This window comes from Echiichthys vipera, assembly GCF_963691815.1.
Source record: "Echiichthys vipera genome assembly, chromosome: 1".
Classification (NCBI taxonomy): Eukaryota; Metazoa; Chordata; class Actinopteri; order Perciformes; family Trachinidae; genus Echiichthys; species Echiichthys vipera.
In genome coordinates this window covers 30,695,963-30,720,206 of record NC_139826.1, presented here as the reverse complement: position 1 = coordinate 30,720,206, position 24,244 = coordinate 30,695,963, and the positions used below count along the sequence as shown (strand labels likewise).

Below are 24,244 nucleotides of genomic sequence, written 5' to 3'. Positions count from 1 at the left end.
TGAGTAAATGAAAACTGATGAATATTTGTTTATTCCATGTTCATGTCAGACAGGAGAATTGTTCTGTATTCTTGCCAGAGAATTAAAAGTAACATTTAAAGTATTTAAAAACACTGTTGCGGTGTTCTTATTAATGTGTTTTTTTCATTCTTTGATAGTCACCTGAATCCTGGAAACAAAGTCTCTAAAACTCCCATTTTTCGCGCTATGGCTTTGAAATCCAGGGCGTCTGTTTTGGCCTCTCTGAGGTGCTCTCCAGCTCAGCCAGCAGTATTCACTGTTGTCCTTGGTACACATTTCTTCCAGCTGTAGGGGGAGAGACGATGGGAGGCTGGGCAGGCACATTTATAGCCACCTTTTTGGTTCACACACAGGTGGGAACACCCTCCATTCTTCCGACTGCACTCATTAATGTCTGGAGGAGATGGAAGGATGAAAAAGAAAAGTTTTCCAAAGCTCACTTAGTATGCATAATTACGGTGAATTTATACATGTATGCATAAACTCTCCCATTTATATGAATTTCACTCATGATTGTGCATGACTCCACTGACCTTTGCAGCGTCGCCCGTCTCTGTGGAGCGAGTATCCTCTGGGACAGATGCAGCGGTGAGAGCCGGGCAGGTTGACGCACTGCCACTCACACGTTTCCTCCTGGCACTCATTTATATCTGTGTGGACACATTAGTTGGAGAAATCTATTCATGATTTCCTTGGAGAAATAGCAGGGACATGCACGGTAGGCCAATGCTACCTACTATATTTTTCCTACCTACGCACTCCTCCCTGAGAATTTGTGCAGTTGAATTCTCAGGTGGTGTTGTTGGCTGCTTCCTGTACCCAGGTGGACACTCAGCGATGCAGCTGTGTCCGTTTCCAGCTAAGATGTGCCCATACATGCAGGAGCATCGGTAGGATCCTGGGGAGTTGTGGCACTGCTCTGTACAAGGCCCGAGCCCCTGATTAAAAGCACATTCATCTACATCTGTATAAGAAAAAGAAGTTCAGGAGATGGTGACAACCAAACTTAAGTCTACACCCTTTCTGTTTTATTGTCATATTATCAAAAGTGTAAAGTTGCAACGTTAGAAAAACATAGTTTGGGCAATGCTTGGTGCTAATTTTTCACAACATCTATTTGAAGTAGATATAATATAGGGGCAGACTTCTTTTTTACAAGATAAGTAAAATAGGTTTTTGGTTTTTGGAATGATGTCATGAAGACAACAGCACAAAGCAGTGCTTTGAGCTAAATGCTAATGGTTGCATGCTGGCATTATTATCTCACAGTGACAATGCTTTAAATGCATCAAATTGTATGCCAATCTGTGTAGCAGATGTTGAGATATGTCAGTCTGGATCAAAGTGGTGGGCCAAGAAGCTGCTAGCATGGCTAAAAAAAGAGCAAGACATGCTTCACACATTAATGTTTAGCAAGTGTCCCCTAACCTTGGCAGTGGCTGTCTGCAGTCTGAAGGCTGTAACCAGTGGGACACTGGCAGTAGAAGCTCCCGGGAGTGTTAACACAACCAAACACACAGCCTGTTACAGCTGCAGGCAGCAAGCACTCATCCACATCTGGAAAAATGGAGAGCAATGCAGGAATAGACTGTTTTCATAAAGTCTTAAATGATATAAACAGACTTTAATATATAAATAGACAAACACACACACACCTGTGCAGGAGGTCTGGTTGTGGCCTGGTTGATAGCCGTCATCACAGCTGCACTTAAATGAACCAAATGTGTTGATGCATCCCTGCTGACACTGGTGATGCCCCTCCACACACTCATCCACATCTACACACATGCAAACAATAATTATTACATAAATAACATAGACACAGACACAGATTAAAGTCAACCCGACAAAAAAACACAGCCCAGGCTGCTCAGAGATGAAAGAGACGAGCAGCAGATGAAAGCCGGTCCTCTGCACTGTCGCTCTGAATCTAGAGCCTCATTGATGTGTCTGCATGTTTGCTTGCTGTTGTGGTCTGTAATGAGCAAACCATAACGCAGATGTGTTCTGACTTCCTGAACAAGGATGTGCAGAAAGGACTCTGTAAGCTTGTATATCAGTTCTCCACGTACAGTACTTGCTGTTTCTGCAGCGTTGGAAGGACTCATAACTTTTAATAAAAGTAAAATAACAATACTGCTCTGTATGAATACTACGAGTAAAGTCTTACATTCAAAATTTCACTTAAGTAAAAGTACAAAAGTATTAATAGCTAAATGTTCCTAAAGTGTTTAAGTGCTTGTTGGGCAGAATTACTATCATATTATATTATTATAGTATTATTGATGCTTTAACACATGCGCAACATTTTAATTAGTTTACTTTATATACTGTTGGATAGTTTAATTTAAAGCATAGTATCGTGTTTTATAATTTTTTCACATTTGTTTGTAAAATCGTAATATGTAAAGTAGAAATGTAGAGCAGTAGTAGTGAAATATAGCACAGTAGTAGTAAAAAGTGTCTAATGTTTAAGGTGCATGTGTGTATGGGTTACGTGCGTTTCTAAAGGTAGCTAATATACCGAAAGTGTCTGATGGTAATGAGGCTTAAGTCACTTTCATATCACTTCTTTGTGTTAATGGTTCCACATTTTAATATATAGAAAAATAAAAAAAATGCCATCTTTAGAAATGAGGACCTAAAATAAATGCTCATTTTTCTTCAACTGTCTGTCAGACAGGAATGTTTACAAGTTATTTCATTGCAGTGGAATTTTTTAGCCTTAAACTAAACTATAATCAGTGAAACCCTGATGTCTGGACAGGACTATCTGTCAAAGCGCACGCTGATAATAATAACACTGTTCAAAAGTAATATCAACACCGTCCACTGATGGCTCTCATGAATGACAGGGTGTCTGTGAGCAGGCAGTTTAACCTCCAGACAATATATAAAGTCAAGTGTCCGCCTTTTCCGTGATCGTGCTGCCATAAATTTCACAGCTCCCTCGAATGCTCGTCTGTGAGCCGTGAAACATCAAACGCATTAAAACATGCGAAGGAGATTCCCTGTTGTGCTGTGACACGCCTCAGTGCACGCTGTGTTGTTATTAGGAAGAGCTGCAGGGCGTCCACCGAGGATTCAGGAAGAATGTTACAGCAAAAAAACAAAACATTAATATGCTTGACACCTTGACACGTTCTCCCGTCATCCAGCAGAGTGAATCCAGCTCTGCAGAGGCACTGAGCTCTGGTCTGGGTCTGGTTGGAGCTCTGATTGTAGTGCCGGGAGTGAGAGCACAGCTGGGAACAGCCTCCGTTGTTCACTGAACAAAACTCTGGAGACACACAGCGAGGGTGGAGGATGCATCAGTTCAGGGGGAATTAACAAGTTCAACACTATGAGCACTAGGACCTTTAGATGGTAACTGACATGAAGCTGCTTGTTTGAAAATACAGAATGAAATAGAGTCTAAGTAATAAGTGCATTCAAATCAGTTCATTTCAAATCAAATGTTAAGCATAAATGCAAAACATTAGTTATTCTTCTCAGTTGTTATAGGCATTAGTGTGTAAACTGTAAACATTACTGTATAACTGTATAATAATAATCTCTTAACATGCCTGTGTGAATGTACTCACAGTACATTTAATGTTATTTAGATGCAAACAGAAATGCAATATGTAAATGTTTTTTGTTTCCTATTGATTTCACGCTTTCATATTTTGTTGAAATTTTGACATTTTAATAATTGTTATGTTTCTGCTGTTTGTTTTGCACACCCTTTAATACGGCAATCCATTACATTATTTAAACTAGTATGTTTATTTATTTCCCCAATGATTACTGTTTCTGTGATAAACCACCTTGAATGTAATGTTTCCCTACTTTTACTTGTTTAATAGTTTTTGTGGGATGATTTCTCACAGAAATCATTGACAGGGAGCAATGTTTGTCTTTAAATCCTGGAATTTACATAGAAAAACATAGTTTCAGAATTGAATTTCTTCCAAGACACAAAAGCCTCTAAACTACTTATAAAATATCATGCGGAGTGAAACAAGAAAGTGCTGTATGTGAGTTTGCAGCTCCAACATTAAAAAGTATAATTAAAATGAAATTAAAGTGGCATAACTAATCTACATCATCAATAAACTATATATTAATAACACAATAAAATAGTAGTATTGGGCAGATTAATGGCAAACCAATACCTTGCACCTTCCCTTTTCTTTACCCACCAAGCTATGAAGCAGGGACTCCACCTACCCAGACAAACAGGTGTGGTCCCGTTCCAGGTGCCCCCCTGCTGGCAGTAACTGCGTACGTCTCCATGAGCCAGCGTATAACCAGGGTAGCAGGCATACTGTATGTAATGTCTGTGCTCTCTGGGACCTGGATTCTCTACATTACGAAAGTAGAAGGTCCCGTGAGCGGGCAGAGGCGGGTATGTGCACACAGGTCGTCTGCTGAGGCTCAGGGGCAGCAGAGGAGGTCCAGAGGTGGAGTTGTGGTATTTGATCCGGTGAGATGTTGGCTCTGTCGGGGTGGATGTGTCTGAAGGAGGCCGCTGTGCTTTCATATTGGACTGGGTGGAAGTGGGAGTTGAGGATGTTGAGGCAGAGGAAGAGGGAAGGGAGAGTGATAAGGAAGTAGAGGAAGAACTGGGAGAAATTAAATAAACAGAAGTAGATAAAGTCGTTGCCTCTTTCTCTACAGACTCTGACTGAGACAAAGGAGGATCCTGGAAGCCAGTTTCAGCACGTTGGTCTTCATCTGCAGTTTGTGAAGAGCCTGTTTCTGCTTCAGAGGGAGTCACATCAACCTTGGTTGTGACAGGTTCTCCAAATTTAAGCACTTCTTCAGCACCGAGCACAGAAAGAGCAGATTTTGTGTGGTGGAGTGGGGAAGTTGGTGTATGGGCTGTTGGCGATTGTCCTGTTCCTGACACTAATGATAAGGTAGATGAGAAAGTAGCAGACAGATGTGATTTAGAGGCATTTTCATCCAACTTTTCTTCTTCCTCCTGTAAAGCGTTTGCCTCTGAGCCATGCCTCCCAGTTCCTGCTCCTCGAGCTTCATTCGCCCCCTGTTGAGCCTCACGATGAGTTATTTGGACTCCATCTTTGACTTGTGTGTCGTAGTGAAATTTATGATGGGTCTTCAGAACTACGGCAGTCTGCAGGTTCTGCTGTGTTTTTGGCTTTTGCACACTGACACCTGAGGCCGAGCTCATCATGTCGGACTCTAACCAGGAGAAAAGATGAAAGGGTAAAGAGTAATGTAGGCAAGGGAGGTTTGTTTGTACAGCAACTTTTAAAAATGACTGAAAAGTTCATTTAAAATCAACGAATGAGGAAGAATCAAGCCAATGTGATTCAAAGGCAGCTGCTATTAGAAGATGAATGATGTTGGGAAATACATTTGTTCACCTTCTTGTCAAGAGTTAGATGAGAAGGTCGATACAACTTGTACAACGAGAGTGATATCAATCTTCTCTTATAACAAGAACGCAAATCAAACTTTAACAGCTGGGTTTTTTTTATGCTTACCTTTGCATACAGGCTTTGTGCTATTCCAGGTGTGGCCCTTACAGTATAACAATGAGGGCCCATGTAGCCGAAAGCCACCATTACAGCTGAACACTGTCCAGGAGCCATCCTGATTCATGCTGCTCGTCCCGTCTGTGAGCGGCCCCGGGTTGGAGCAGCCAGAGCCTGACAGAGGGGGAGAAAATCATGTAAAGTGATTAAAAATATGAGTGTAAACAAGGACCTGCCCTCAACTTCCTATAAACTCTCTAATGTGCACTGCAGCAGCAGCCATGAGTTAATGACAAATGAGTTAATGTTATCCTCTAAATGCCGGGATTGAAACCCTAAAATAGAAAGTGCTCCTCACCGACACAGACTGGGGTGTCCCGGGACCAGTGCCCGGACACACAGCTGTTTGTTTTGTATCCATGGAGCTTGTAGCCAGGACGACAGCGGAAGATCACCAGCAGTCCACCGTAACGGAAAAACGTCTGCCCGTTCTCCAGGTGTCTAAGACTGCTGCATCCCTCGGCTCCACACGCTGTAGGGCAGTTTGCAAAGTGAATGACTGCCACTGTCTGAAAACACTGCCTACTCTTAACAACACACACAAGTATGAAAATCAACTCGAAGAAGTACCTGGAGCGTAGACGCAGAGCAGAGCGACCAGCAATGCCAGGAGCCCCATCTGAACTCCCAGATGTGATGGGAGGAAGAAGAGAAGAACCCGGAGAGTGAAAGGGGGACGTATATGAGAGGGTGAAGATTGAGGGGAGGGGAGATGTGGTCTGGGATTACTGCAGGATGGGTAGATGGGAGGAAGGAGGGGTAAGACGGTGCATATGCAAAACACTGACAGATAAGGTGAGATTGGTGAGGAACACATTTACTTGCTGCTTTAATATAAACACTCAGACATAAACAGTTAGGTCAAAACAAAAACCTGGCGCTTAAACAATCAGTTAAAAAATGATTAGACTCCACACCCACCCATTTGTCTGTCTAGAAAGTGTGCATGTGTAAAGTACGTGTGTGTGTGTGTGTATGCTGCACAAGTTGTTCAGTAAAATCTGAACCCATCATTTACTCACTGACAGGAGGCCTGGGCCTGTTTAACTGCTCTCACCGTTTGGTAATTATAGTGGGCAGGATGCCAGAGTACATTTCACACACACACACACACACACACACACACACACACACTAACACACACACACACACACACACACACACACACACACACACACACACACACACACACACACACACACACACACACACACACACACACACACACGCACACACACACACACACACACACACACACACACACACACACACACACACACACACACACACTAAAAAAATACACAAAGAACCATAATTCGTTTTTTAAAAAAGCCATTGTATTGCTTTTTGGTAAACAGTTGAACACACACCAGCTGAAAGTCTATTATTAGCAAAAACGTGTTTCTATTTTTTCTACTCCTGGAGCCTTCAAGCATCATTAAATACATTTAATACTACAGTGTGTGTGGCATCGCACCGGTACTCCTGCTGTCTATCCATTGTACGCTAATGTTCCCCACAAGTCTGCAACTGCTGTCAAAGGTGACATCAAACTGTACCTAAAGTACGTCACCCCAGTTCTGATGGCACTTCACTGGATTCTGATTAAATCTAGGATTCAATTCAAGATCCTCCTCCTCATCTGTTAAGGCTTTGAGTGGTCTTTGATTGCTGATGCATTGCCTTTCATGGTAGCTCGCTGCCACCAGTGTGTGTGGATGGGTGGTTGATAAAAGCCCTATTTACAGTAAATGCAGCCATTTACCATTTAACATAATTGTTTTATAATATATCTCAAAACATGTCAGCCTGCTGGTGGCACTCGATGAAAAGGCAGTGAATCACCAGAGTCATCGGCTGGAAACCAGTCCATCGGGTTGATGTGGAGATATTTTACGTCATTTAAATCCCTGACCAGCTGGTGGTGCCAGATGAAAGCTCCAAGAGCATTCGAGGGAGCTGTGAAGTGATCCATCAACGTTCCCCCGCAGAGGAAAAGGATTTATCCTCTGGGGAACAAGAATGTCAGTATAAAGTTTCTTTGGCGATTCATCCACCAGTTGTAGAGAAAGTTGTGGATGGAAGCCCACTACAGATTGACATTGCCATCTTTAGATCCAAACATACATTAAAAAACCAAAAAATGCATCAATAATCACTGCTATTTTTAGTGTTCACAGCAAGCCCCCACCACAGCAACTTCCCGGTTGATCCAATAAGGAAGTGACAAAAACTTCAGTTCACTGGGGGCAGGTTTTATAATTATAAGCTATTGTTTTTGTACCAGGCTTGTTTTTATTTTATTGGAGGTTAAAGTTTATTAATAATTAGGGGCGCAGCCTCTTGAGTGACAGCTAGGCTCTGGCCCTCACTTCTCCTCGGAGGTATACGTCAGCCGGATGGACGCATCGCCCTCCCCCCAAGATCACATTAATGCCCTTTTTGGGTAAGAGGAAATGACGCGGAGTCAACGTCTGACAAGATGGCGACTCCCTTAGGCGAGTACAATTGGATCAAGTTGAGAGATCGGCCCTTGATGGAGAAGCTAAGTCCATTTTTTATACAAAAGGAATATTTTTTCTTAAATTATGTATATTACTCTTCCCATCACTAACACTTCTCTCCATCTGTCTTTCCGTTGAGATGCTGATCCTTGTTGTCCAGTTTGTGTACCACTCTGAAGGCCTCTAGGAACTCCGTGAAGTCTATGCTGCCGTCCTTGTTGAAGTCAATACTTCGGGCCAGATCATCGATGGCTCCGTCATTTATATCGACCCCCAGGTGCGCGCTGAAGAGACGCCAGGTGTGACGAAACTCCTCGATGGAGATCAGACCTGAACACAACGACACACAAACAGAACTGTAAGGAATACATTTTTAATTATTGACGCATTGTCTTCAAAGAGATACCGTTTTTTATGTTTTTTTTTACCTGAATGGTCTTTGTCTATAATGTTGAATATTATCTCAATGTCTGTCCTGTATCTGAACAGCGTTTCAGCCAAGTTTGGAGTCACCTAAAAAGAAAGAAAAGAAAACAGTAGAAAACTAAACAACCACCAGCTGTGTGAAATAAAAGCAAAAATGGTAGAATATACACTATAATCCTAAAAGTATTACCAGGGAAAACTTCTCAAAGGACTGGATTGCCAGCTACTCTGGCTCTCTGTTGCACGTTTTAAGCTTGATACCGTTCCTCAGGCAGATATAAAGAGTAAACTAAGTGTCTAAACCCTCAGTTTTTTGCAATCAAATACTCAGCTCAATACAAGTTTATAAAAGTACCCTTTAAGGACAGTACCCCTCCCTTCACTTCTCTGACCTGAGGCAGAGGAATCCCTGGCTCCATGTCCTCGAAGCAGGACAGATACTCCACGCTGCCATCTGGTGCCAGACGGGCTAAGTGTGGACGAAGTGTCCTCCAGGGCAGATCCAGTCTCAGGACAGACTCCAACACCTGAGCCCATTCACTGACTGACACACAACCTGAAAAAAAAGATACATTTGCATATAACAACTATATATGTCAACCCGAGTAATAAACATGTTAATGAGTAATGCAAACGGAGTGAGAAGAGTGCACCGGTGTTATTCTGGTCGTACTGTTGGAGGCCCGACAGCAGCTCAGAGCGATGGGAGAACAGCTTCTCCTTCAGGGCCTTGAGAGCGGAGCCTTCAGCGGCTCGTACTCTGCAGACACGCATGCAAACACAGGTCAGTAACTAACACTGAGGGATGGGTAATTGATAAGATTTCATTGATATGGTATTGATTCTGCTTATCGGCATGCTAATGTCGATACTTGATTGGTTCCTGAGCAATTTTCTGTGTGGTAAAAAATGCAAACCTACATAGGTTTACTACGGAAGCCCTAAAGGGTCATACATACATACATAAATCTTATTTCCTCTGTTTTCCCAAGATAACGAGATCATTTATTTCAATAGATAATTAACAAAACGTCACAGGCCTGAGATTTCCATCACACATGACATGTCATGCTTCATAAAAACGTCTCATATCTTGAAGAACACTATGGACAACACTGACAGATTATTTCAGTTGTTTATTCACTGTTACGAAATTAAACTGTAATCTGTATATTCATCTGAACATTGTAAAACTCCTCCCTGTACCTGTATTTCTGTTATTGTAATATAATACTTTTGACAATAAAGTTTGTTGAAAAACAACAACTATGTAGTTGATGAGGACATAAGGCTCATTCACGCCTCTGATAAAGCTAAAACCTCGTCTTCCTAGATGAAGCACTATAATGTGAACATTAACTGTAATAGCAAGGCATAAAGCTATTTCGGCCCGTGTCAAGCCTTGATTGAAGAGATATGTGATGGTGATTGATATTCTCCTGCTCCTCTGACATTGCTACACTGAATGATGTTTCTTGCAATGATTTTATAGACTAGACTATCGTTTTGTTTTCCCTTGGGAAAATTATCTCGTTATCACAGGAAAACGAAGGAAAATAAAATGTACGTATATATGACCATTTAGGGCTTCTGTAGTTTACAGTGTCAATGCATCTGTTTTATTATCACAGTCTGAACACAGTGTAGATGAAATGAGAGAATATTTGCACAGTTTTCTTCTCTATTAAGGTTTTCAAAGAAAAGATCTGCTAAGCCTGTCTGCGGGGCGCTCATGTTATTATAACACAAAGGTTTGGACAGTTTCTTCCTCTCCATGAGTCTGTGCTGTTGCTTCCAGCAGCATATACAGTTGGAGTTGTACGTCACTGTTTTGCAATGCACAACTGCCAGAAACTTGTCGGCATCGATGAAAAGGAATTAATAAACTCAGAGGCATAAGATACTGTTTCTGATTCCAATTTCCCATCCTATCTTCATTGTTGATTAATCCGTCAATTAGTAAATCAATTAAACCAAAGATAATTTAGTCTATTCAGTGTTAAAATATATGTTAAAATATTAAAAAACGAATATGGTTGCATCTTCAAATTTTGTTGTTTTGATCACTCAGCAGTCCCAAACCCAAAGACACTAAATTTAAAACAATTTAAAACAATTTAAAACAATTTAAAACAATTTAAAAACAGACAAATGTAGAAAATCCTCACATAGGAAACTCTGGAACCAGCTTTTAAACAGTTAATCAGTTGTCAAATTGGAGAATGTTATTCGTTTAGTTGAAATAACTAATCCATTGATCAACTAATCATCTATACAAAGCCCAGCTGTGAGTAATCGGCCCTATTCCACAAAAATATTTTACATATACAAACACACCAGACCCCTGTTGTACCTCTGTGTCAGGGTGAGTTTACGTGTCGTGCGGCTGACTTGGTACTGGTAGAAGCGGGGAACCAGTTCTCGCCCCACTTTGATGTAGGCGCCACGGTTGCTTCCCTCCTCATAATAGTTTGACGCTGAGAAAATCGTGATCACCTGTAGAACAAACATGCATCATTTTTTACACACATTTTCTTGTACCATCTGAGTTAACTGAATTACGACCCTGTACCTGTCCGCCATGGCAGAGCTCATAGCCTTCCTGTTTGCACTCGTGGGACCTGATGAGCAGCTGGAGTCCGTGCTGGAGCAGCAGTCGCTGGGTGACATCGGGGCCGAAGTAGCAGCCTCCTCCTCTGAATGTGTTGGGACTGCAGCCTCCTTGGGTTTTAGGGTCACTCCACAGTATATCCACTATCTGCAACAGAGAGGAAAGCAGATAAACGTGAAGTCACAGAAGATCAGCTGAATATCATTGATTTATTTTCCACTTAATCCACGCCAACGACCTGTTTCCATTCCCGATCATGTTGTGAAGGGGAAGGAGGGGGGACGGAGCAGAGAGAGTCCAGGAAAGGCACTTGGGGGACATTGATAGCGTAAGGCATGTTGGGAGAAGACGGGCATGGGCGAGGCGAGAGGCACGATGGAGTTCGAGGAGAGCAGAGCGAAGAGGAGGACGATGAGGAGGAGGAGGAAGAAGTGGATAAGGCGCTGTCTTGTCGGCTGTGCCTGCGTTGTCTCTTTCTACAAAAAAAAGGGGATAAGAGAGAGTCTGTCGCTTTAAACACAAAGTCTGATTTGTTTCTGCAAGCGTCTGTGGGCTAAGACCTCAGGTTGGGGGTTCTTTGGTTCTTGCTGTGGCTGCGGCTGCTGCTGGGACGAGAGCCGGCTGACGATCGCGATCGTCTGCAGGACTGACTGATGTCCAGCTGCTGCAAACTGCGTCTGGGAAACCTCAAGGCAGACTTCACCTTCAGGAGCAGAAAGGGAAGACAGAAATAAAGTGAGGACAAAGAGGTACTTCTGTTACAAATTGAGGTCAAACTGACATAGTGTGAGAGGGTAGAGGGTAAAGTACATATTGGTAAAGCCATTAACAACAAATGACTTTATATCCTATGTACAGCAGTAGTTCTCAACTAAAGTAAGTTACAAAAGGTAAAAATACAACCTAAAAATACACTTTATAACAATTTTACACACTAGAGATACATTTCAGATGATTCTTTGTATTCTAGGAGTAACTTTGTTATTAATTATTGTACATTGTGTCGCACCCATGTCTTCCTCTAGCAATGAGATTGCTGTTCGTGATGAAATCATAGTTATTTTTACATTTGTGTGATAGAAGTATTTAGCAGGGACTGGCTTCTTAAAAACTGCATAGCATTTATTTTTTTCTAACCTTTATTTAGTCAGGTAAATTCCAAAGTTTTTGGAGACCACACCCAAATGAAGAGAAATATGCACCCAAATGTTACTGTTGCTTCATGTCTGCTGGATAGGAACAGAGCCTTTTGTTTGCCAAAATATTGGTCATTACATCTCCACTGTGGCTGTGGATTTCTCAGGATTTGAAGCAATTTTCTTTTCTGACCTTTAGTGGCTAACACTGATTACTGCAGTTTAAAGAGTTCAGCTGGAGAAAGAAGGTCATCTGCTTGTTTCCGCTGACCTTGTGTCTCTCTATGGAGCTGAGGAAGTCCAGGTCTGTCTGGTCTGATATCCCTCCATGAACAATTAGGATCTTTCCGTCAATGACTGTTGCGACGGGCAGAAGGCTGAAAACATCCTGAAACAGCTGGAGAATCTCACGGCCTTGAGCCTGCACACAATCAACCAGATTATTAATCCACTCAGCAGTTACACGCTACAGCCTGAGTTCTGAACATATTGAAAGCAGAATAATAACGTGTGTCTGGACTCTACTGTACCTTGTACTTCTGCATGACTTCTTTTGTGAACCCATATCTGAAACAACAATGTAAAAACATATTGTAATTTTACAACCCTTGTGTTTGTGGTAAACCTAGATAGTTTGAATGTTTTCTTCTTCCTGCCAACCTGAGGTTCATAATGTGGTCTTCGTGATTTCCTCGGTTCAGGTGCATGTAGTCGGGGTAAAGCAGCATGTAGGCGAACAGGAGCATGACCACTTCAATGGACTTTTTCCCACGGTCCACAAAGTCCCCGTTGAACACATATGGCGTCTCCGCAGAGGGAAGGCCATTCTGAAATCAACAAAACCAGATCGTAGAGAAGTCTTGAGTGCATGTGTCAGCTGTGTTTGATGTGGTTTTAACAGTCACGAACATTCACTGGTTTGCGTCTTTTGTGTACTTATAAAATCACATCATCTGCATAAGACAACATTTTGCTGTGATACAAGTAGTGAATAATGCTAAAGAAATGAAGAAATGAATATAGCTTTACCTTATAAAATATGAGAAGTAAGTCATCAAGCCGCCCATGCAGATCACCTGCACCAAAAGAAGAAAAAAAAACAAGCAATGTGGAAATTGGAACATTATTTCTGGCTTAATTAATTCCTGATTTACAGAAAACATTCCCCAATGGTATAAAAACACTTCAACCTGTTTTCTGTTTTAGTCACAAGTATTCTTGAGCATAATGAGATGTGAATCTGCAGGAGAAGGCGGCCGCAGAAGAGGAGTCTAGTGCCCGATCAGTGTGCTAATAAAGACCTCCATTCTTGGAACGCTGTCATTAATATACAATCAGCCGTTTTTAAAAACACACTGACAGACATCAGCGATCTTTTATCTGTAAGCAGGTTATTCATGTACTCAGTGGCCCTCTGTACTGTGCGATGTAGCACGTAAGGAAGCAAAACAATGATAGTGAAGCGTTAATTAAAATTGACAAGTGAAACTGAGGTCACCCACCACATATAGTGATCTCATTGGTGTAGGATGTTGACAAATGGCTGATGTTGGGCATCTGTTTCAGGAGCTTTTTGGTCTCGTACAGCAGCTGCAGAACATATCTGGCATGTAGAGTCTGCAGAAAGAAAAGTGATGAAATCTGACTCTGTATGCACAGATGCAACTGTTTGTGTATGAGTGCGTAGATTGGTGCGGAGTTGTGGGGTGCAAACAATGTTCTAGTTTTATTTCTTTATGCTTCTTATTTTATTCTGTATATATTTTAATCAAGGAGTGTTATTTATACTTATGTATTGTATTAAATTGTTATTGTTATTTGGGGAGAATTGAGGGGAAATTGCTGCCCTAAATGAGAAAGACATGAATCTGTAATACTGCTTCATCTTTTGTGCAGATTGTTGTATTAAATTTGGTTATAAAAACAAAAGCACCCAAAACCAACACAATCCAATGCAAGAGAGAGAAAAGACCCATATAACTGCACCTGCTGCTCCTTAAATGCACCAAGGAGAGCATTTGTATCAGAGACGGAGAGAGGGAACGACAGCCGGGGCCCTGTGTACGACTCTGGAACAGGGATCAACTTGTAGCAGGTCTCTCTGTCTAACCAGGGGTCCACCACCGGGTCCAGCAGGTGTGAGATCAAGTCTGGAGGACACAGTGTGAGGAGAAGTGAACATGCTGAGCTCGCTCTTACGGATATCTGAAGGTAAAGGTCCACAAACACACAATGTGAGAATGATGTACAGCATCCTTTCTGCTCTATACAAAATACCAAAAGTGGGAAATACCAATACAATCTTCTACGATAGTGTCTACACACTTATTGCACATTTCAGTATATGCTGTGATATGTTATTAATACTGATTGACAAATATTCCATCCAATTTTGCCATAAAAGAGTCCTTCTTATTGATCTGCAACATTACTCACAATGTCCTAAGCCAAGATATATTAAATGGATAGATACCATGGAGTAAAACTATAGAGTAAAACCTGATGGTGACAAGTTTATATCCCCTCACAGTAAACAGTCATCAACTAACTCTGATAGGGGCGGCAGTAGCTCAGTCCGTAGGGACTTTGCTTGGGACCAAGTACAGAGTGTGGACTGGAAGCTGGAGATGTTAACCCTAACCCTAACCCTAACCTTAGCTGTGCTTGTTTCTACTATTCTGCTGTATTAACTGCCATAACATATAAGTCATAGTCACATTACTATAGATATTTTTATAGTTACTGGAAGTGTGTCTGTCTCTGTCTTTGTGTCTGTCTTTGTCTTTCTGTCCATCTGTCCGTCTTTTCTCTCTTTCTCTCTCCTTTTTCTTCCTCCCCAAACGGTCAAGACAGATGTCCGTCCTCTACAGAGCTGGGTCTGTCTGACGTTCCTGTCTGTAATAGGGAAGGTTTTCGTTGCCACTGTACTCTACGGGGGAATTGTTGGGTCTGAGTGTGGTCTTTACCTAGTTTGTAAAAGTGTCCTGAGATAACTTTTGTTATGATTTGGCACTATAAATAAAATTGAATTGAATTGAATTAACCCACAGATTTTTATACATCAGTCTGTTTTGGAGAGTACGACTGCATATGTGGAGTTAAGATGTTGTATAAATCCTTTTATGGCTCCAGGTTCTGAAAATGACGCAAACGTGCTGGTCGTTGCTCTAACATTGTAAAAAGGCTGAACAGCGATGGTGGAAAGTATCTAAATACTTTACTCAACTGTTCTTCAGTACAATTTTGAGGTTCCATACTTTTCTATTAATATACATTATATTTCTATCACTCAACTACATTTCAGCTGGAAATGTTTTCACGTTACATTTTACTCTACTACATTTATTTAATGCAGAATTGACAATACAAAATATCACAGAACAAATTATATATCTTTTTAGGTTATAAAAAGAGAGAAAATCATAAACTACCCAGCAGCAAAGTCATTAAGATTAGCGTCACCTTTGCCAGCTGCAACATTAAAGGGATGTAAACACGAATGCATCCATTTTAACATTATTTTACATTATTCTGAAATGGGACACTTTAAATATATATTTTGCTAATTCTTTTGTGCGTTTATTACAGTCAAAATATGAATGCAGCAGTATTTCTACAGTGTGTGTGAGGATGAAGTTAAATCTTTTGGAGGGAAATAAAACGAGAAGGTTTAACCAGTGAATTTAAGACCCATGTACAGAATAAACAGCTGGACACAACGGCACATCCAGCTCTGTGTGACCTCACTGTCAGATTAAAAGACCACTCCAATATGCTAATGAGCACCTCTAATTTATGCAAACAAACAATATGATGAACAGACATCTACCTCCAGGCCTATTTCTCTGTCTTTTGTCTTTTTCCCCCCTACTGTCTTTTAAATATCCTCTATATCGTCACAAACACACACACACACACACAAACACAGATGCTGTTTATAACAAATAGACAACACGATTCTTTGCATCCCATATGCTGACTCACGTAGAGGATGCACCTTCTGCATATGTTTAGCAATAAGAGCTGACCTATGAATTAGCTTATTAATGGGGCATTATGCTTTTTAGCTGAGGAGAGGGTCAATAAATGCTTACGCCACAGCTGTGTCAGTGTAACACACCAACACGTTGGCCTCCATGTTCACAGTAGTTGCTAAGCAACAGGGTATATGCAATGGGTTTCCTAATGTAGACCAAAATACAGTGGCATGACTTCAAAACTGGTGTTAATTTAATGGAGGTAAAAAAGTAGGTACCGTATATAACCTTCCAACAGCAACAGATTATTAATAAACTAGTCGAAATGACTGCATGAACATTTTTTCCCTCTATTTGTGTTTACCTAAAAATGAGTTGAAAACAGCCTTCTTTAATAATCCAGTTTCACATAATAACAAACCAGCATCAAATAAGAGTAAGAAAATGTTTAAAGCTACAAAAAAACAACAACAGATGAATAAGAAACAAAATAGGACAGAATAACCTCATAAATGCAGTAGAGCAGAGACTCAGGCAGCCCTGAGGGTGTCATGATGTTTGACACCAAAATCAACTTTCCCTCCAACATTTCCAAATAACAAGAATGAAATCAGGGTTTTCAGTGAACATATTACTATTAAATGTTAATATCCTGTGGATGAACGAGTCATTTTGGCTCCTGACCTGGTCCGTTTCCGTTCAGCTGAGTGAAGTTGTCGAGCATGAAACTAAAGAAACTGGAGAGCTGGAGAAAAACAAAAACATGTTAAAGCTTTATGATGCTTCTGAAAATAAACATACATGTGTAACTGAGGTTTTTTTAAGCAGGGGTCACCTGTAGCTGGTCCTGTTCTCCAGCATATTCAATGGACTGAAAGATGTTCCAGGTGTATCTGCGCCTCATCTCCAGACGGGCCATGTAGCGCCGGTACCATCGCTGGATCAAAACAGCTGCCTTCATAGCTACGACACAACAGCAGCTGTTACATTTCATATAGATGGAAGACGTGGAAATGTCTGAGGCAAATACACACAGCAGCTACATGAATATGAGACGATAAAAAGTGACAGAAATATTTCCTTACATCTGTGTTTCTAATTCAAGAACAGATACGGATCCAATGGCTTTATTCTACCGCGTCTTTTGTAAATTAGCAAAGTGTAAAAATGCACACGGATGCACACACTAACGAATGTCACAGACTTATCTTTAGAGCAAGGTCTTACTCAGAGCCGGGCTGGGAGTCTTAACTGTGTCATCTGTAGAAGAAAAAAACTACAATTCAGCACAAGAAACCGGTAATTGAATAAAATCATATGCAAGACAACACACACACACACACACACACACACACACACACACACACACACACACACACACACACACACACACACACACACACACACACACACACACACACACACACACACACACACACACACACACACACACACACACACACACACACACACACACACACACGGAGAGAGAGACAGAGATAACAAGACACAGGGGAGGTCATGAGCAACAGAGGGACTGGAAAACTGAAAAAAAAGTAAAAGAGCTTTCAGGAGAGACAGCACTCATTAAAGAGAGAAGACAGACTGTGAAGGAAGACCTGCCAAACATCTGGTGTGTGTGCAACAAGTCTAAGGAAAATTTACTTCAGCAACAATTAATTATCATCAGATTCATCAGACATGATGCTACTGCCATAAAATAATACATTAGGTGCACCTCCCCAGTAATGTTAAATAATGCTTCACAGAGGAGAACAACACAAAAACTGCAGCTAATCATTATCTTCATCCCTGATTAGAAAATCTTTATTTCTGAGGAGCTGCAAACACAGAAAATTGTTTAAATTTTTCATGATTCAAATGTCAGAACTGTTGTGGACTGATTTTCAGTCGATTAACGGACTATTTGTCTACAAACATTTGATGATTTATAATGTGAAATTCAGACTGTGTGGAGGATTTCAATGTGATTTATGACATAAAATTAACTGGAAGTCTGTAAGGACACAAAAGAGTTAGTTACGCTACGGCCCTTTATATCATTCATCCCCAAACCTTAGCAGACCCGGCACTTATGGCCTGTTTGTTCTCAGCTGGTCGACCCACAGACCAGGTGCAGCTGACAACATGTCAGCTCTAATTTGATGCCAATGTGTTTTTTTTTCCACCGTCCCTCGGGGTCGAAATGTCCAAATTTTCCAGCTGACAAGATGGAAAACGTGTCAGTCCTGAACCATAAACCTGTCTTTACCTGTCTTTACTCGTTTCCCTTGTGTCTCTGTAGCAACGGAGGCGCCACATCCCATGATGGTCAACTAGAAGGTCCCGAGGGGCGTCACATCAGTTTCTCCAGAGCTGGGTCACATCTGGCAGGTGGCATGAAACCTGGAAAGTAAGAGCATCGCTGCTGTCATGCTGCATCAGTCAGAGGTTTGGTTGAAAGGGAGAACTGTGTTTCACTCTTTTAGTTCATCAGATGTCTCTAAAGTCCCAGAGACACTTCATCCGGTGTCACATCATCACTGCGGCAGGGTTCAGTTCAGTGAGAACTTCTCCACAGAGTCAGAGCCCTCCTGGACAACTGGATAGAATCATATGTGAACATGCACATAATACAGATTTCGAATACAGATATAAAGTCTGAAAAAAATAAGGGTTTCCTTCCAGCTCATTCAAACCTTTTAACGATGATCAGCGAGTGTGCATGAAAATTAGGCTTCAATATAAAAACCTGACAAATCATATGCCAAAAATAGACTAGAATAGAATTTCTTTAATGATCCCAGACTGGGAAATTGTTTTGAAACAGCAGTAATGGGTCAGCAAATAAACACTTTGTACATAACATAAATAGCATCCAATATATACATAGTGTATATATACAGTGCACAGTGAGCTAATGATATATTCACAGTCATTTAAGGCTTTAAAAGGAAAATCACGCACAACAACCGCAAACTCAAAGGCAAATGTCGCTTAATGTGCATCATATTGCAACGTACGTGCTTTTTTGTTACGTACCCGGTGTGCTTCTGTTTTGCTCCTACCTGCAGCTTCTGATCCGGAAATCATGAATGGGACAAAATCCATCCATGAGATGCTCAAAAAAAAAGAAAACTTGCGTCGAAAGTGCAGCCAAAACGTTGCGCAACCTGTCTTCAAAACCAGAGAAGGTTTTTAATCTTGAAAAAAGGTTTTTTTTTTAATCAGCGGTTAAAGTGTTTGAGGAGAAGAGGACGCTGCAGGAGCTGCTGCTGCTGCTGCTGCAGCTGGAGGAGGAGACGGGAGCGCACACAGGAGGCGGAGGCGTCACCAGGTGGAGTTAAAGCGCACAGCCCACAACACACACTGGAGGGTCCAGCCAGCTGCTCCACCCTCTCTGCTGTTCCTCCCTTTGACCTTCAGCTCATTTTGAGTCACTGTGAGTCGTCTCTGCAGGTCAGTTTAGGTTTTTATGCTAAAGGAACCCACCAGATGTCGCTGTGTGTTTAAGTACTCTGCCTTTTTGTTCCCCCCTGCAGGAAGTTAGTAACAAAAAAGTCACTCAGACACAATGAGGGGTCTGGATGGTTACTCTAAATTTGCAAAAACTGCAAAAACTCTCATGAGAGTCTCTTCCCGACTACCTTACCTATACTGACCTCAACCATTAGAGTTCAATGCCTAACCTTAACCATCTCACCAGACTTTCACAAATCCTTGGTTACCATCGAGACACTTCAACCATGATGAATGTTGTGTGGGTGGATTTCCAAAGGGAGACACATAGTTTCAGGTCTTACTGAACATATAATATATAGTATACATACATATATGTATTTAAGGGCCAAATAATCGTCTAAAACTTGCTCTACCAACCATGTGATTTGTCCTTTTATGGTAAACCCAATGTAATTAAAATGTTCTTACAAAATAACAAAACTTCTTATTATTCATTATTAATATGGTCGGTTTGATGTTATTCCATTATATAGAATTATGCTGAAATAATTTCATGAGTATGAAGTTTTTACCATCTAAATACACAGTTAAATTGTCATTTTATGATAAATGTAGTGATTTTAAGATGGTAAACCTGCATTTCTATAAGATAAAGAATTACATATTTTCACTGTTAATATACAGTAACTCCATTGTATGTGATGAAGAAAGTGAATAATTTCTCACAATTTCTTAGATGCAAGATGCTGCAATGTAAATATTAAAAATAAATATGTGGAAATAATACTAGTACTGGTAATACTAATTCAACACAGTAATAAATATGGTGGTTTACTAACACATCACTAGCATTATAACAGTTCATGGTCTGTTTTTCATATACCATGATTTAGGGCCTATATTTAAAACATAATCATTGTTGTTATTATTGACCAAAGGAAGTAAAACCTTTTTTTATCTTAAAGTAAAGACAATAAAGGGTTGAAATACATCTGAAATATTCCCCGGAAAATTTCCATTATGACTTATTTCATTTGTGAATAATGACTTCTGTGCCCTGGGCGTCCAGCAAAATTGTGATTTTTTTTAATGCTTCACGAGAAGGATGCTGGTTTACCTTTTGGTTCTTGACACAATGTGACGAAAACTACCAGCCATAAAAGTTTATATCATGATCATCAGGATGAATAATGCATTCTCAATGACCTTTACTCTGGCTCCACCCCCAGTCCAATTCTAACAGGTTATTTGTTTTAACCCAAAATAAGTATTTTCCTTTTAATGGTTGCTAGAGGGTTGGTTAGACCTTTAGTGTTATTTAAACTCACAGCCATACACCCAAATATTCTTTTCAAAGTCAACATTCACATGTGTAGTCAAAGTACTTAAGTAGCCTATATTGTGAATTTTAAAATTTTCTCAACTACTGGAGAACCTCAGATGTCAAATTAGAGGCTGAGATTCAAGAGAGACAGAACAATTTCACAGTAAGTGAGGACAGATGTTAGCAGACGACGCTGAAATGTACATTTAAAGCAAACAGCGGGGCTACCTTTGCTCATGTTAAAACCTGCGTCCTCTCTTTGTTAATTTTTTTCGCTGTAGCTTGTTCTGAACGCAGAGCGGATGTTACTGGAATTCACCTTCTACCTCAATTTATCATTTGTCTAAAACGATGAAAGTAGCCAGATAAGAAGTGTCCAACTGAAGCATTTTAGCCCCCCCAAAAAAACAAGCTTTCTGAGAACAAAGAGTCCAACATGTAACATACAGAGATGTTTCTATTGCCCACACTGACAGAGACCCACAGGGTACCCAATCTAAGCTAAGGAGTCTATTGGCCTCAACCACATCGTGCTTGTTTGTTGGCGAATGGGTTAAATAATCTAATGTTATGGTCAATTTTGGTGATGGAAAAACTGGCATGGCCCTCCTCTAAAAAGGGTCCCTTGACCTCAAGAGATACGAAAATGGGTCTCTATGGGTTTTTAAACGTTGCGTTCACTGTATAAAATGAACGGTTGTGACCTCTAGGATAATCACAGCCTCATGAAACTTCACAACCCCAAACTAAAGACGCAGCGCACTCAACAAACATCTTCACTCTGAACTCTGTTTACAACTGAAGGTTATTCAGAGAGTTACCGTATCAAGAATTTGCATCTAAAACAACGAGCACATCCCTGCACCCTGTCAAATCTGGACATCGAGGATACAACTTGAATTAGTAATCTTCCATAAATACTTACTGATATTGGCTAGTAATACTGTTATTTTACTTACTAACTGCAAAACCTGCATGAAGACGAGAGATTAAAAATTAAAACTCTTTAATGATAAAGTTAAAATACACACTCTTAAAACTCTTCATGCAGCAGCTCTCGTATGAATCCTCTGTTGTACAAGTGTCACAGCAGCACTGATCTCCTGCAGAGTGATCACTTTGAGTCTGTTGGTTTTCGACAGGCGGGACGCCTCCGAGCTCACCAGTCTGAGCAGGACCGGTTTGGGGAAACTGAGCCGACTGGTCAAGAGGTCTGGACTCCTCATCCCATCCGGTCTGACCTGCAGAAGAGATGAAGAGAATGTCGTCAAGTGTTAAACACCACATGTTTGTGCAAGTTACTTCTTTTTCTGTTGGTTCTAACCTCTTTATGAGCTCTGTAGACGAGAGTGGCATGAGCCCGAACCCTCTTCTTCGTTTGTGGAGGGATCCTGCGAGTTGTTCTGACAGGAGCCTTCATTTTTGCGGTGTCAGTTTTGTCGAAAAACACACAAATCAGTTGAGGAGATTTACAGCAGCTTTTGCAAAAGGCCACCAAGAATGAGAGCTGGCTAGAGAAGAGGGAAAAGGACGTTTTAATGAACACAAATTGAAGACAGCTTTGCTTAATTAGGCTTAATTACTTTCACCCAGCAGGCTTTGAAACCCTCAGTGTGAGTTCAGACTCTTTGGCCTGATCTACAGCACACAGATTACTGTTTAACCTTATCATTATCCTGATCACGATTGCATCTTACAGAGAAATGTATCTAGTTTTTCTGGAGTGATTCTCTTTCAAAAAACTCACCACCAGACAAATAAACTCAAAGAAAAGCAAAGTTGGATTTATTTTTGAAGATGTTTGGGCTCATTTTAAAGGATATTTTTGAAACTTTCAGCTGTGAAAAGTTGTAGATTTACTTGGACGTAGAGGGGAGCGCAGATTATAGTGGGAGTGTATCTATGTTTCCAGTGTCCTTCCCCAGTTCGATATATTTTATAATAATAGTTTTTTTATGAATAATTTTCAACTTTATATTATTTCCACTAACAATGACAATAAAATGTGAACAACCACAAAAACCAGTAAACATCATAATCAGTTGTAAATCTTCAAGAAGATAAGAAAAGTCTCTGCATTTAAACAAAGGGTTCTCAAGTTGCCATATTCATGTCACACTTTTAGTATTCGTACATCGTGTCAAGCTCAAAGACATGGAACACAATAAGCATTAAAACTGATATCTCCACTATGGCCGAACAGATTTGTATCATTCAAACCATAGATATATATGTAGATTATACAGGTATATATATATATATATATATATATATATATATATATATATATATATATATATGATTCCAACTGCATGAAAACTGTAAAGCTAGCCCTTATCAAACTCCAACAGTGACACAGGACCCTGGGAACATAAATAGGGATGATCTGTACTAAAGTAGACCTACACTTTTATTTGTTTTAATGGTTTCTAATCATCATGTGACAATACAATAATTCAATTATTTGGCGTAACAACAATGCTGGATTACAGAGCCTGATACTAATATTGATATTAACTGATATTCTCCCTTTTTAAATAAACATATGTAGAAATTTGAGGAGACATTTACACTTGATATATCAACTTAAGTGTTTCCAAATGACTTTAAACATACTGTATCTATGGCAGAAGTTTCAGTTACTGTATATATATTTAAATAGTAAAAGCATTTTCAGTTGGGGTCTTCTGTCTTGAATTTAATCATTTAAATTAGATTGTATTACTTTATACATTTATATAATTATGGTATTTTATTACGTATTAAATTAACATGATAATGCAAAAGGCACATAAAATAAACACACGACGAGAGAGATACAGTCACACCAAAGTCGACCTTCGCGGTCAATCATATGGATCGCAAGGCCCAGCGTAAGCCATCACCATCCTCTAGCTCTCTCTCAGTCTCGCTCTCTTTCTCTCTCTATCTCTCACACACACACACACACACACACACACACACACACACACACACACACACACACACACACACACACACACACACACCCGAACAAACATTTTTCTGCAGGATTTTTGACTTGACCCCTGTAGCTGTGCAGTGATATCCAGGATGTACGGTGGTCGTGGTGGGTGAACAGCTGTAGGAGGGGCTTTGTCAGATAAGGATGGTATTAGGTGAGGCCATTAGTGTCCTGTGGATTATTGTAATCCAGCCTCTCTTTCTCTGCTGGTCTCGGTTGCTCAGTCAGCAGTCGGTGAAGTCTGGTTTGGAGCA

The 24,244-nt window shown here is 40.5% G+C and overlaps 1 protein-coding gene across 1 annotated transcript; it reads right to left on the bottom strand.

Moving 5' to 3' along the window:
* Positions 1-8,177: 8,177 nt before the first annotated feature.
* On the bottom strand, positions 8,178-18,548 carry ppef1 (protein phosphatase, EF-hand calcium binding domain 1; the record flags this gene model as incomplete). The annotated part of the gene is made up of 18 exons (XM_083920455.1): positions 8,178-8,401; positions 8,500-8,584; positions 8,890-9,053; positions 9,151-9,257; positions 10,851-10,993; positions 11,070-11,255; positions 11,347-11,584; positions 11,669-11,811; positions 12,516-12,665; positions 12,775-12,811; positions 12,905-13,071; positions 13,274-13,320; positions 13,747-13,861; positions 14,231-14,394; positions 16,906-16,966; positions 17,057-17,184; positions 17,449-17,481; positions 18,494-18,548. 18 exons carry the CDS (start codon positions 18,546-18,548, stop codon positions 8,178-8,180), a joined length of 2,247 nt encoding a protein of 748 aa, XP_083776581.1.
* Positions 18,549-24,244: the final 5,696 nt, after the last annotated feature.